Below are 15,918 nucleotides of genomic sequence, written 5' to 3' on the forward strand. Positions count from 1 at the left end.
ATTTAAAATCCGCAGCATCACTGTTGAGTTTATTGCACTATTAAGTTAAAAACTGCATCAACTGTTGTGTGGTAGTTAAGTGGAAAATTTACTGTGGATGGCTTATTGTTGCAAGAAAAGAATATTTCTCTCCTTTGCTAATATTCTAGAAGACATAAATGCAATTTTGTTTATTTTTAGTAAGGAAAATAATAATTTTTTTTTCACTTATGAGATATTTGCACGGCTCCCATCTGTAACTGGACTTTCCAATGCAATTGCAAAATGAAGGAATTGAATGTACAATCTTTTGAGCATAACTGGGCACAGAGAGTCATATGGACATAAGCTATTGGGTTAAGGATGAGGAAAGAATAATAAGCTTTACAGTTTAGTAGCAAAGTTCGACACACTGTTGACTTATGTTAGTTTAATTTGATACATGTGCCTTATTGTAATTTTTATTACATTATTAATGTATTAGAGAACATCTGCTGCTACGTTCCTGCAAAATTTCATTCGCAATGTGGGCTAAATTGAGACTTCCAAGTTACAGACTTTGAAAAAAAGAAAGGATAAGGTCTATTTCTCTGGGAAGTAGTTTAGATGAAGCCTCTTACTTCTGGGGTGCGTGCGTGAACTTTCTCGAATGTCTGGTGAGACATGCTAGATAAAGCAGGAGAAAGATAAATGGAAGAATGCCTTACCTCACATTATTTCTCTCTAGACATTTGAAATCTCTGTGGATGACAGAAGGGAATAAGAATCCCATCTTTCTGCAAGTTATCACCACAGATAAACAGTCTGAAAATGCACACAGACAAGGAAACATGAAACGATCAGCTTTGAGCCCCAAAGTACCTGTTTTCATCTAAAATATTCTGTAATGTTAAGTCTTACACACTCATCAGTGTACGTAGTACTAACACATTACAAATGCAAATAAGCTCAAGCAAGACTAAAAAGGATGGATTTTTTTTTCTGAGATGTTCCAAACCAGTGTTAGATTTATTCGAGCACAGTAGATGTTATTTCACCCACAATGTTAGGGAAAAGGTACAAGGAACAGTAAAGTGCACGTAAAAGGATCATACACAACCAACAGTAGGTGTAGCAATGTTCCTGATAAAGTAATAACTTACAGTTTTTTTCCTAGGAGACTTCTTTCCCTTCCCTTGCTCATTTAGCAGTTTTCATGGGATAATCTTCTAGATTAAACTTTGTCCTCTGCAGTCACAATATCTGGCTTTCAAAGTCTCACACTAATCCACGTTGTGAAGCAAAGTGCAAGACTGAGTCCTACAGTGCCACCCTGATTAATGACTTTGTTGGCATTTATTGTACTTGAGGGGAGTGGTAGGCTCTGAAATGGACATTGAATTCTAATAAAGTGTTGTATTTATTTTATATTTGCAAGAAGGATTATACACTTGGCTAGCTGCCCTGAGGAAATAGGACTCTGGAGCAACACCCAAGCATTTGTACTTTAAACATGAGACGGTAGTTTTACAGAAATACATACCTGCATTGCATAACACAAGGATATTTTCAGGGATTTTTTTTCTTTTATGAACAGATACAGCATGATTTCAGAGTTCACTATTAGTGTTTCTACAGTCCCAACTGATGTGTGTTTCAGTCTCTTTCTTTCATTCTCTCTTCGCTTTATTCTGTTGTTTTTTGTTGTTATTTAGCACTTCTTTAGATACAGTCTAGCAAGTGTATTCAAATACAGCAATGCATGTGTGGAAAGTGAATGCTGCTCTTGTTAAACTGAAAATCACACTCAAGAGTCCTAGTTTTAAGTATTGTAACCCTTGAACTTAAGGGAACTAAGAAATATTACTATTATTACTAGTGTGAGTGTGGTCTATTGTCCATCACCTTCATAGCTCCTAGTCAGCGACCTGTGCAAACCCCAGGATAAGATATTGTACAATCATGCCATCCCTGCGCAACACGCACACATTGGGTATGACATACTGTCTGTGGGCACTTTGAACTTAGTGTCTAGTATAAAAGTCATGTGAGCTTCTGCTTCAGGATGTCCCCTGAAGCAGTCACTTCACCTCCTGATCCAACAGAAAACATGCTATGAGGTCCTACCTCTGACACGGTAGTAGTGAGCCAATAGTTCACAGTCTACTTCTCTTTCTACAGAGACATATATTAAGGGGGATGGGGGCACACATCAGGACACATGCATGTATCCTGCTTGGAGAAAGGCAAGGGACTGGTATCAAGTAGCATTATACATCTAAATGTATTCTCAGTACCAACTCCCTGTGTCAATACTGCTCTAGCATTCACTACTCAACACCTGCCCTATGCTGCCTCGTGTGATCTGCTGCAGGTGAACTTGATCATCTCTGTCTTATTGTACTCCTCTGGCTCCTGGTCACATACCCTGGTAATATTTTTTCATTTCCTGGCAAAGAGTTAATGAACGTGGTCGGCTGGGACTGTGGGGAGGCAGTAGTAAAGGTGGGACTGTATGAAACCTTTTCATTTGGGCCAAAGTCTTTTAGGTCCAGATGGCTCCTACAGAGATGACAATAGCAAGGAAATAGGATAATAATGAGTGTAGAAAAAAAAAAATAATGTCGCATCTTACGTAAAAACTCCCTGAATTTACGTTTTCTGAAACTTTAACAGGAGGATGACAGTACTACAGTCCTGTTATTTTTGCCATCTGCCTCATATAAGATTTGATGTGTTTACCACTAGAGTTTCCCCTCTTCTCATATATTGCATGCCAATATTGGGACGCACAGACACAATCCAGTAGCAAAGAACTGTTTTCCAATCAATATCGTAGCTAAATTCTTAAGTAACATTTAACTGGAATTTAAACTGGAATTGAATACTAAATTCTGGTCTTCTGATCTAGAAACTGATGAACAAAAGAGAAAGGAAAGATGCAATTCAGAAAATACTTTATTGAGTACAATATCATTTCATTGTAGGCTTTCATCAAAGGTCTACTTTATAAAACACCACCAACCTCTCTGAGGTTGAATACAGCTTGGGCAGGTGAACAAGGAGTGTGTGAGAGAGGGGCAGCATCTGCAAAATTTCATGCAAACAGCATAATATGGTATATTTGCATCCAGTCTGTACCTTGTCATAGTGCCCAAGTTTGCACCATCTCACCAGAAAAAGAATTAATGAATCTACATTTAAATTTTATAAAGGATTGTAACAATCAGTTACAAGTTCAAATTTACACGATGTTGTTACTGCACATTCAATGACTAAACTCAAGATCATAAAATGAAAATTATCAGCTCAGAATGAAAACACCATAGTAAACCTAGTGTGGAAACAGGATTAACTAACTCCAGAAACTGATGGCTAACAAGCCATCATAACTACTGATGACAAGGAGAGCTGTAATTTTTACCAATGTACTAAAAACTAACTTCCATTTTAGCAGACGGAAGACCATAAAAGTTCCTGAAATTGGGCTTAATCCCACAACATACGAATCTAAGATGTGACACCATGGTTCTTGGAAGGAGATTAAATTAACAGTAGTCCTTGGGCAATTTTCAGTTGCAAGAAGCACCAGCTCAAGTTATAGAAAACAGCTTTAAATGGGATAGAAGCATAGTAATATTTATATGAAAAGTTACTGCTTATTGGAACACATAACGGCTAATTTTTCTGGTGTAAATGTTCGTTTTCAGAGACGGCAAAGCATAAATGTGCTATAAAATGCAGGAACAGTTACAATCAACCTTGAAAATGTCCCTATATTGCTTAAATTCTTCTCTCAACCCTCCTCCTTTATGAAGTATATATATATATTCAGAGATCGTAGGAAGTTTTCAGGTTGACCATATTTCTGCAGCCAACTCTGGATTTTATGAGCTGGTCCCCACAGAACCTTTAGAAATCTGCCATGAAACCTGTACTGTACTGCCAAAGAATTTGAGAACTTGTTATAACAGTAAATACAAAGGTAAGTACAGCAGTTAATGTCATATTGCACAGAGACTTCCATTGTCCTTCGGATGTGCACGTTCCAACACGTATAAGTACCACTGTGTTATCAGGAAATAATTTTATAAAGCAGGATGGAAAAACTTGCTAACTACTGCTATATTTTCAAATGAAATATAAATTATTAAACCACATTTTAAAGCAAGAAAAATAGAAACGTAAAGTGTAGCATATTCATTAGCAATTAGAGGAGAAATTCCAGAGTAGTCCGGAAAGGCCAAAGTATTCAAATAATTCAGAAGGGTTCTGTTGAAATGAATTTCTTATTTATTAAAAAGAAAACACATTCTCAAGAGAGCATCTTTTGCAGTGAAATAATTTAGTTTCTTCATATAGACACATCATACACAATGTTAACAACCATGAAAAACAATACAAAATGCTTTTAAATTTAACAAGTAGAAAAATATAACTAGTATATATGGCAACTGTGAATCTAACACTGTACAGAAGTATTTATGGATTTTACAAATAAATTATAGCTTAAATGCCCTTTTTAAATTTCTGAATGTACACTGGAACATAGATTCTGAATCTTATCCCTAACTTGCCACAAATGAGTGCCAGTCAAATGTCCTACCCACAAGCTCAAAAAATTTCTTGTTGGGTTCATGGAAATATTCATGCAGTTTCTCCAGTAACCGAGTATCTACTTGTGGGTGCGCTCGTCCCTTTGACTCGTGTAAACAACGCTCTCTACCACTGTCCCTTAGGCAATAGAAGCCTTTAGTTTTATTGAAATAAAAGTTTGAAGCATTTATCTGTGGTGATAACTTCAAGAATCTCTCTACCTTCTCTATTTCCGGGAAGGGATCTTTGATTAGTTTATCACCATCTACAATGTGGATTCGATCAAGAGGAAAATACTTCAGCCAATTTTGCATGTGAATATAGTATAAGCTTCTGTTTATTGCCTTGTAGTCCACATTGAGTTCACCATCTTTAATCAGAAATTGCTCAATAGAGGGGTACGGCTTGTGCTTCTGCATGTGATTATAGAACACTTGTGTGTAGTCTGATAGTACTCTCTCACTTGGGTCTCTTAAAATAAGGAGTAGTCTCATTGATTGGTTCATGCTATAAACTCTTTCAGGCACTTTAGGGGATGTGAAATATGCTGGAGTTTTTTCCACGGTGATCTGATGGGGATAGGAGAATGGCATTTGATTAATATACCACTGCAATCCATTTCTGTAATGATCTTCCCAGTCAAAGAAGTGAACTTCACTTTCTGCTGCTGCAATATCTGGATGGAGGCTCAACATCTCCAGCAAAGCTCTTGTTCCACCTTTTCTTACTCCAATAATGATAGTTTGTGGCAGATGCCGGCATGATCCGTTAGAATGAATATTTTCCTTGAAGTCATTTTTTTGAGGCATTTTCCTTAAAAGGTCTCTCTGAACAGACTGAGAAGAAGCCTCAGTCTTCAAATTTATAGCCGGTCTGGAAGGCACTATCTGAGGTTGAACAATAAGCAACACAGCTCCCAGCAGAAAAGCTGCCATGACAGAAGTTCTTAGTCTGGTTTCACTCAAGTAGGTAATGGGGCATAGAGTGATTTCCACAGAGAACAACCTTTAAAAGTTGTTTTTGTTTTGCTGACTGAACACGTATTTCTCGAACAGAAACTTTGCTAGAAGAAGGAAAAGAAAAAGAAAAGAAGCACATTATTTTACACTCAGACATGTCACTACTAAAGCCACAGTGGAAGTATGTTTTGCTTTTCACAACTGAACAAGCTTCTTTAGCTTTCCCAACTCTAGGATCACAGATGATTAGGTATAACTAAATTCTTTAAAAAACAAGCACATTTAATAATACCATGAGAAAATTATTTCCACTGGTCAAGAGATATGAACATTATAAATCTTCCTCTTGCATCCAAGATTCATCCAGATTATTATTTTTTAAAATTCTGATTTCACTGGAGTTGAACCACAGTCACAAGATAATTAAGTGCCCTTTTTATCTGCAAGAATAGGTTTAACTTTGAAAGAAAGTATAAGAAGAAGGTGTGAACTGGACCAAAGAATATTCCTAAAAGCTATAGGTCTTGCAGGAAGTCTGGGAATTATAGCCTCCTAAAGGACCATGTGACAGCAGTAACCTTAGAGGTAAAGCCTCCTGGGAAGAAGACTCAGACAATATAGATAAAGTTACCTATGTGTAGGGAAGGTAACATTCTCCTAGGAGGAAATTAGGAAGAGCTCTCAGGTAAGTAGTACACCAAGGGAAAAAAGGATTTTTGTGTCATTTTTAAGTGAAGCTAACATTTGTTTTGTGCTTACGCTCCTAAGGCTAGGGTCAGGCGGCATGCACTCTGATCCTGCCGAAAGGTAAGATAAGGAAACCACGGACTATAGTATGACGGCATCAACAAAATGCTAAGAGTTGTGGGTCCAGTCATGATACTGAGGGAAGAAAATACACAACGGAAACATCTGAAGGTCATTTCAAGAGTTAGCAAGCAAGTTGCTGTGATGTAATCAACTAACTATACACTTTATCAAAAGGCTACTAAATACCACCACTGAACTCCATTTAAAAGTCAGGGGTTTTTTAATGCAATATTTGAAGGGAAATGTTAACGGCCTCACACATAGCATAGCTGTTCGATTGTCAGGCTATGAATGGTCTGCACATACCAGCTCCCTAAATTAAGATGCCTTCCAAAGACTTAATAACTTCAGTGGAGGGCTGGTGTAAGCATGATTTTAGTATTTAGAATTGGAAGCCACGATGGCAGAGCACCTGACTGCTTCACCTTAGTAGGCTACTGTAACCATGAATTTAAGCTCGAACAGCGTGTGCTACACTGGCTAACAAGGGCTGAAATATGAAATTACATATGAACAACCTGAGGAAATGCAAGGGCTAGGTTTTGGAAATTCTCCAGAGAACCTAAACAGAAACTAATGACTTTTCCACAATAAGCTAAGTCCCAGTGTGACAAGAACTAATGATGTGTTTCTAAGCGATCTAGAAAGTTCTGTTTGATAGCTTTGCATATACAGAGGTCATAACTCCATTCTGAATAGAGCAGGTTTCCTTCCTGATGTTTGCTACCGAATGTTACTTTTATGCTTTCCCTTTTTCTAATCACTTTTGAAGGGCTATAAGGCAGTGATATTGTTAGGAAGCAGAAATCAAGGCTGGGAGGAAAGGGAAGCAAAGAGTCACAATAGATGTGAAGTCAAAAGAGTGCGTGTTTCCCTGTGTGCTCGCAGGATTTGAGCTCATGGGCATGCCCTGTCTTGGGCAGAAGGTCATTTCCTGAGCCGTTCTGTGATGTCTGATGTGAGGCAACTTTGCAGAGGTATTTCTGGTTCTTTCTTTTTTGGTCACTGTTAAGTATTACCTAGTTGAAAGATCTCCATTTTGGCTGTCATCATTAATCTTCTGCTCTCATTCCCTGTCCTCAACATTCCTGTTAATCTTCCTCAGCTTAATCTACTTCAGTTTTAACAAGAAATAATCTTAATTGTTAGCCCCGCAGTGAGTATGTTAGTAGCGGAACACTGGGTAACAGACAATTCAATATAAGTAAATTCAGGGTGGATGTCCACACTGAACTATGCTGCCACCATATTCAGCAGCAATGTGAGCAAATGAGTACAGCGCCAGCCAGATTAGACCAGTGACTGATGGCAGCTCAGTCCGTACAAGCAACAAAACATCAACTCTTGCTGAATTTTAAGGTCACAGATTAAAGGAATAGCCACTTAATTCATAGTATATTTTAAGAGTCACTAGCTCCATAAATAGTAAGTCTGAGTTGTTGTCTTAACACCTTACTGGAAAAGCATAATAGGATTCCAGTGAAGAAGAGGTTGAATTGTTGACGAACGGAGTTAAAGTCTGATGGTAGGAACCCTTATATCTTAGTAGTCAGATTGAACTATGCTATGCTAATAGCAAGGTTCCGCAACAGGCTGTCTGCCTCTGTAAAGATTAACTTTTAGTACTAGTCATAGGTATTAGTGACAACACACTGCTAGGATATATATATATTTCTTAATGAACTATATATACCAGTTCATTGGGACTGTCCATTTCTAACTCACAGTTTGCATAAAACTCAGTTGCCAACATTTTTTTATTCCAGCCTCCCTGTGGCTAAGTATAGCATGGGAATGTTTGGGGAAATAAAAGACACGGAAGGTGTCTCTTAAAAGTATCTCTATTCTTGTTTTGGCTGGCATTGCTTTTTGAAATCAGACCTGTGGGATTTTACAGGTGTGATACCAAGGGCTTCACCTCAGGTAGTTTTTTGAGCCTCCCTGGAGCTCTGCCTCAGTGTCTTCACGTTCTTGATTCAAATACTTTTTGAAAGATAGGTTTTTCTAAATAAACAACAGCAATTGTCTTCTGCTGCAGCATGAGACCTCAGAATAACATGGGAGTATTTTCTATTTCAAATATACAAAATTTCATTGTTCCTCTCCAATTATTTGTTCAGGTGCATATCAGGTGTTCTTACACAGCAAAAAACTGCTACAGCATTCGTAGCATTTACTGTCTTTATGGTTCATTGGGTGTGCTTATCAGTAATTATGTCATTCAAAGTACCTATACACCATTGTTGTTTTACTAAGAAACAATTAAGCTTTGTCTGCCTTTTCTTTCCATTCTCTTTTGTTTCTCTCAAACTCTATAGCTTTGATATCTAAATCGATTATTTTGTTGTGTTAGACTAATGTAACACAATGGACATGAGTATGCCTCTAAATATAGCACAAAACATATGTTGAGTGGGCATAGCGGTATCCAGGAATAAAACAGCACATAAATTGGCTGTCATTCAGCTTTCTTCTCTTATGTCCTCCTTAACACTTTATGCAGATCTGCAGTTTGGTGGTTAGAATTACAGCAGTTTATATAAAATGATGCAAATGTGTATTCCACAGCTTTATAATTTGTAGGTCTGAAAAACTGTTTCAACAATAATAAGCATGCACTGAAGAGGTTACATCAGCCACTTTGCCAAATTACTTTTCTGCTTTAAGAAATCTCTTCACTGCCTCCACAACTCATGCAGAGCATACATGACTCCACTCAATGTCTTTGTATTTCAGATTAGTACAAAAAAATTTAACTGGCAGTCATTACTATTATATTTGCTACAAGTAAAACCAGCAAGTTGGTAAAAGAAACACAGTTTATGTTAAATGGCGCTTTGAAGATTATACTAAGACTTCCTGAATAGCCTGATTCCTTTTGTTTAATCTTTTTCTTTGGCTTTCTCCAATTAATTAGCTAAATGTGCCCTACTGTTTATTCAACAAGATTCAATGTGGACATTGCCAATCAAATCAACTTTCATGATTAAAACTTCTTCAAAGGTCATAGTAACGTGGAAATAAATGGAAGCTTTTCTCAGCAAATGCAATATGAGGATCACAGCTGCCATATTTCATCAACTTTTTCATCAACATATTACAGTGCTCTTTGAAATGTGTCACTATTAATGGCCTCAGACAATCTCCCACCACATTACCAAGGTATTTTAATGCCTCAGAATGTTAATCCTCACTCAATGTCAAGGTATAAACTACCTATATTATGTATAATTTTTAATTTAATTACCACTAACAAAATAAGGTAGTTTTTACCTGGACTGATAATTTTTGCTGGCATAGGATGGGGCTGGATTTAGCTCTGAACCTCCATAAGAATCTTTGAGTTAGCTGCCAAAGTGGGTAGGAAGGAATACAAGTAGCATCTGCAGGGCAGTCAGTAAGAGTGAGGTAGAGTCTGCTGTCAAATTTGACAGGGGGATGCTTCACAAACAAACCCCCACAATAACTCATTGAGAGGTTTAACAGAACTAATGGGACACAGTCACTGGCAGCAGTGACTTGGGGAGGAAAGACTACATCCTTTCCATTCACATGCAGGTGACCTCACCTTCTTTAAAGAGAAGCTGTGTTCTTGTGCTTCTCTAGGGACTGAGGATGAACTGACTGAGTTTCACATGTCCTCACTTTCTCTCCTTGCAGAGCTGAAGCAAGATCTCCTTGGAAATCTTTGACTAGGCATCTAAAAAAGCATAGTCTGGCCTGAATGAGAACCTTAAGAGGTTCTCATAGACCAGTTGCTGAAGTTTGCCTCTAGAGGGAGATTAGAGCTAAAAATCTGAGGGAGGCATTCTGTTCTTATATAGTACATTTAGTTTTGCATATACAAACAGTCTCAGGACAGTTTGTGGACTGTATTTTCATTTGAGACTTTTTCGGCACTCAGTACTGCAAAATATAAGACTAACATTGCTGGTTGAAACCAGCTGTGCAGTACAAACCACACATCTGCTGTGTTGGCTTCTTATATTGGAAAAAATAATCCACAACTGAGCTAACCAACTCTATTAACAACTTTCTAAGATGAAGAAAGGGCAATGATCTGAAATGTGTATTCAGTGATGTGTTTAAAAAAAACCCAAATGAGCTAGATCAACTGTAGTGTTCTTGAAATTATTCCAAAACTCATTGACATGAATGGTATATATACCTATCCTCTAAGGATAGATGGTGTCTGCCGTAGTATGTATTCCTTAGTTGTTTACATGAGCTTAGAGTAACACTTTTTATCCAGTTAAGATAAAACTCCCCAGTACAGCTATTACTTAAAGGTCAATCAAGAGCAGGAAAAGAGAGCGAACAAATTTTTTAAAACATTTCTAATCTATTTTATGAAACATTTTTTTTCCTTGGAACTGTACTCTGTATTTTGCTAATTATAACTTTTAAACTGTCTCACAATACCCTCTTCATAAAGAAATGTTTCCCACACTTCTACATCCCCCTGAATTTTTAAATGTGCCAATGAAATGCTCAAATTCCAGTTTTTGATAATTAACTACAGGCAATTACCTACTTTAGTAAGTGCTGCAGAGACAAGTGTATTAAATGAAGTTGAACTATGTACTACAGCAGCCAGAGACCTCTAGGGGCATAAACTACTGATCAGCTCACGACACATAAAAAAAGCCATCTGTGCATTAAGAACAGAGGTGAAAAGATCAGTAACTGCATGAGCCTGTATCACTGTGCCTATATGATATTGTCTAGATACATTTCCCAAGTTAAATTAAAAAATGCTGTACAAGTAGAAATTAAACCATGACTTTAAATTTTACAGTCATCATGTTAAGAAACCTTATGATAATTTCAGTGCTGTTGAGATGATATATTGTCTATCAGCTCTAAGACTTCAGAAATACACTTTCAAATGTACCTAAATTTTGGTTAGGGGGACTTAACAGCTTAGGAAGGCTGACTTGGTAGGACGTATTGTTGGCTGAAATCTGCTATATTTCTGCACCTGCTGTGATAAATACAGTTTATACAAATCAGCTAGGTCACCAGTTCGTGACTTCTAAAGAAGGAGTTCAGCTCCACTGTGAGCAATAAAGCAGCAAATTTATAATAGACTGTAGTTATATATAACACACACTCTTTTCTTAAGGTGAGAGAGTACCATTGCAATCTTTCATGCCAAGAGATGATAAAATTTTTTAGAACAGAGAATACCCTAGATTTCCAAGAGCCTCATGTAGGTAAAAATAAAATGGGGCATTACAGCAGAATAAAAATAAACTTGAAAAGCTCAGGATACAAAGGCTTTTTTGTACTGAATGTTAATATGGAATCCCCATACCACCTTCTAGCAATTTTTTAATGCCTATCAGGACTCAATTTTTCTCATTAAGAGAAAGGCTACTCTGTACCACTGCCTTCTCTATCCCTTCATAAACTCAAATGTGCAAATCAAAATCCAGAAATTGATCCCCATCTCACTTTCCAAGCAAAATGGGTCACATTCTAATTAGGAAGCAGAAGTCTGTTGCACAGTTAATAGAGTTGCTTCCTAATTCATCAAGGCTGTCCAGAAGAAAACAACCTGTGTGAAAGGAATGCTCTGTTCTGTCTTGCTCCCTTTCTGTACAAAGGCTCACCTTACCTGGATGCATTGAAAAAGGGAACACAATAGATTAAGAAATCCCACTCTCATTTTCTCTGGCAAGCAATTTCTTACCACTCTCTGTATCTGTGGGCCCTGTTTCAAATACCAGTAAGACATTTAAAACAACAATAAAAACAAATAACTCCAAACCTCCAAATAATCTTTTAGTCTAATTCCAAACTGATTTATGTCTTCCACCGTAGTGCCTTCAGAATAATACTGGAGCACAGTATGTACTGGTGAGGTCATCGCTGTATTAGACTTAGCTAAACCAATCAACGTACTAAGTGAAGCACTACATGGTGACCTGGAGAGAACCTTCACACACTCTGGAATAAGAAGTGAGACGAACGAGCAGAATTTTCAATTTTGGACTGCCTAAGTGTATTTTCAGTTCTCTTTTTCTAATTATCAAAACTTTACATGGAAATTCATCAGCTTTGAGATATTTTTTGGCTCTGACTGCTTCTTGGCTCTGGGTGACATGTCTAGAAGAGGGAAAGGAGAGATCCCATACTAGTCAGACTAATAAAAACATTTCTGTTTTCCTTTAATGGAAAGCAGAAGAGTTATATGCACCTATAGATGCACGCATTCTTATGTATTAGAAAACTGGTTTCCACCCACTCTGTTTTTCTGTAATGTCTGTGGAAGCATATGCCCAATTCACAATAACCAAGGTAGTGTCCTGATAAGGAGGGGCCACAGAATGGAACCTGGCAATGCTGGGGTTCGAATTTGCTCTGTCAAATTAGTGCCCCTCCACAACAGCTGCTGGCTTTGCCTCAGATACATAATCTTAATGCTGACTTACCAAAGGAATTTTTTTTTTGGCTATGTAATATCAAAAACCTCTGCATTTTCCAAAAAGGGAAAACCAAACAGGGTGAGTACTGAAAGGGTGGATGTACTAAAGCTGATGTCAGTAACTGCACTTGCACGATAGGTGCTCATTTCTGAGCAATGTGGGAAATGCACTTGTTTGAGAGTGCAAGAAATGCTGGCAGATGTAAATTGTCATAGTTATTGTATTTATATGTATATTTACATATTCAGTTTGATAACTAGTGAATAGATGGGCATACACTGAACTGAACCTGTTTCACTTGCCATACATACTGCAGAAGACCTCCATGGGAATGGGCAATGAATGGGTCTCATGCAAGACAGATGATCCCTGCAGACACTCTGTCCTCATGCCATTCAATACTGGTATTCATAGGACTTCCCAGATATTTTTTCATCCCCAGTATCTAAAGAGCAATGGTCTTGTCACAGGGAAAGCCCATAACCTACTGCACCAACACGGAGAGGAAGGCAAGTCACACACTTTAATTGTCAGTCAACTGAGGTGATCGAATTGCCTATACTGAGTGCCCTCTCCTGATCTTTACAACATCTGGAAGACAAGATCAAATCAGAACTCTTCCAGCTGGGGACTGTCACCTATCGCTCCCAGCATTCTTTTGCCCCCCAAAGATGTGAACCTCTCACACTCTTATCCCTGGAAAGCACCCAGAGAACCGCAGAAACTAAGCCTTCTCTGTCGTATTCTAAGGAACTAAGGACTATTCTGTCCTTCAAAGGAGAAGTGAGCTCGAGTTTAAGGGTTTCTGCTCTCCTCAAGGACCACTCTGCCCTCCAGCCCCACGCAGCTTGCCAGGTTCCAGTTCAGCACGCTGCATCCAGCCACCTCCAGCATTCAGCGTGGGAATGGATCAAAGATGCTCGAAAGAGCTTTTACAAGTTCTCTTCTGTCCCCCCTTGCTTTCCGCCGTCACAAGCCCTTGTCATTTACCCACCAGGGAAACAACCAGGAAAAGAAAGAAAAAAAGCCCCGGGCACACATCTCCGATCCAGGCGATACCGACCGCTTGTCCCGCGCCTCCGCGGCGCTCCGGGAGCGGCGGGTGCGGGGTGGCTGCCCGGGTGCCCCCGGGACAGGTTCCGCACGGCCGGACGCGGCTCAGCCCCGCAGCGGCGCTCGCAGCCGCCGCGCTCCCACCTGCCGGGAGCAGGTGCCGCAGGCTGCCGCCGCCTGGGCAGCCCTGGGGAGAGCGGCTGGGAGGCGGCACACCCGCGGCCCCCCCAAACTCGCCCCCGCGCATCACTCACCGCCGGGGCTCGCAGCCGTGGGGCAGCGCCCGCCCCGCTGTTCCATGAGGGAGCGGCGGCACAGCCGGGCGCAGCGTGCCCGGAGAGCGGCGGGATGCGGGGAAAAGCCACCGAGCGCCCGCTGCCGTCGCTTCCCCAGCTCGGAAGCGGCTCTGCCGGCTCGTTTGTGCAGCCCCGCCCCGGCGGCGTCACGGGGAGGCCCCGCCCCGGCCCCGCGGGGAGGGCGGTGAGGTGGGGAGGCACCTGCGGGATCTGCCGGCTGCCGCCGTGCTGTGCCTGCGGAGACAGCGCCGTGCGGGGCCGCAGAGTCACAGAATCATAGAATAGCTTGGGTTAAAGGGACCTAAAGATCAACCGATTCCAACCCCCCTGCCATGGGCAGGGACATCCCACTGGATCAGGCTGCCCAAGCGCCCATCCAACCCCGCCTTGAACACCTCCAGGGATGGGGCAGCCACAGCTTCCCTGGGCAACCTGTGCCAGTGCCTCACCACTCTCACCGTGAATAAATTCCTCCTTACTTCTACTCTACACCTCCCCTTCTCCAGTTTATACCCATTGCCCCGATCCTATCACTACAAGCCTCTGCAAAAAATCCCTCCACAGCTTTCTTGTAGCCCTCGTCAGGTACTGTTCACTATAAGGTCTCCTCAAAGCCTTTTCTTCTCCAGGTTGAGCAATCCCAGTTCTCTCAGCCTTTCCTCGTAGGGAGGTGCTCCAGCTCTCTGCTTGGTTGTATGGATAAGAGACTGATAGCACTTGTAGCTGTGTTTAATTCTTCTGCTTCTTGTTTATGTTTACTGGACTTTACAAGGGGGCTTTGATTGATTACTTTTTTTTTCCGGAAAAGCTTTTTGTTGAGCCAGAAGGATTTAAAGCAGGATGGATGTCTATAATGGCAGTGGGAAAAAGGCTTTTGGGGGATTTATTTTAAGGCATGGGGTTAATTTATTGAAATAGGTTTGCATTTACCAAGAACCGAACTAAGTTTTTTTCAAGATAAAATGCATTAAAAACATCATTACCATACTGCATCTTCATCCATTATTTCAACAGCCAAACTCTTGAAATTTATTGGGGGTGAAAAGCAGCCCCAAAGAACTAAAAAAAAAAAACCCAACAACCGAACAAAAAAACAAAGGAGGTTTGTGGGGGGAACTTAATTTCTCTGTTGTTTTGAGTCAGTTTAGTTCCACTTTTATCTGGGGAGGGGGAGAGTGGGTGTCATGTATTCTGACAGATCTGAAGGGGTTAGGGTATTCCTCAAAAAGGTGGATTGGTGGATTAGCACTGTCCGTACACAGGTTTTGGTACCATTTGCCTAAAGAGGCAATTTACTTGATCATAGATCAGCACTCCTCTGAGTGGGGTTGGGTGACAGCCAAGGACAGTTCTGCAGCTGAGGGTCTCTTTAAGATTTCATGAATATTTTCATATGTTTTCTGTTCCAAACTTTTACTTTTTTTTTTTTTCTGTAGTTTTACTTCTGTAGCTTTGCTTGGAATGAATAGTTTCTTGTTCGTCCGTTTGCTTTGAGAACTGCTATTCACCAATGGCACAAGATTATATTGCTTTAGGGTTTGATGTTTAGATTTCCTTTCACGTTGGTGGAGCTGTTTGCACAAGCATTGCTGGACCGAGTTCTCACTGTACATGTACACCAGCCAGTTTTTCTCCATCCTCCAACTAATAACTTTCCATGGGTGCTGTGTGTGGACTAGGAGGTTGGCGTGAACAGGTTGTAAGCATCTGAGAGTGGCTGCTTTAAATAAGCAGCAGATGAGAAAGGCTTAAATGAGTTCTCCAGCCTTTGACAGGATGCTGGTTAATGTTTCTGCTGAAGGCGTACTGAGAGGT

The 15,918-nt window shown here is 40.0% G+C and overlaps 1 protein-coding gene across 2 annotated transcripts; it reads right to left on the reverse strand.

Annotated features, from left to right (window-relative positions):
• Positions 1–1,127: 1,127 nt before the first annotated feature.
• HS3ST1 (heparan sulfate-glucosamine 3-sulfotransferase 1) lies at positions 1,128–14,233 on the reverse strand. Of its 2 annotated transcripts, none has more exons than XM_054066123.1 (2): positions 14,062–14,233; positions 1,128–5,617 (listed from the first exon to the last, which is right to left on the reverse strand). In XM_054066123.1, the coding sequence occupies exon 2, from the start codon at positions 5,487–5,489 to the stop codon at positions 4,527–4,529; it is 963 nt and encodes a 320-aa protein (XP_053922098.1). In that variant the 5' UTR covers positions 5,490–5,617; positions 14,062–14,233; the 3' UTR covers positions 1,128–4,526. The 2 variants fall into 2 exon arrangements, with proteins under 2 accessions (XP_053922098.1, XP_053922099.1); XM_054066124.1 differs by lacking the exon at positions 14,062–14,233 and adding an exon at positions 12,097–13,352.
• Between the last annotated feature and the right edge of the window lie 1,685 nt (positions 14,234–15,918).

The sequence above is a fragment of the Cuculus canorus genome, chromosome 4, assembly GCF_017976375.1.
Source record: "Cuculus canorus isolate bCucCan1 chromosome 4, bCucCan1.pri, whole genome shotgun sequence".
Classification (NCBI taxonomy): Eukaryota; Metazoa; Chordata; class Aves; order Cuculiformes; family Cuculidae; genus Cuculus; species Cuculus canorus.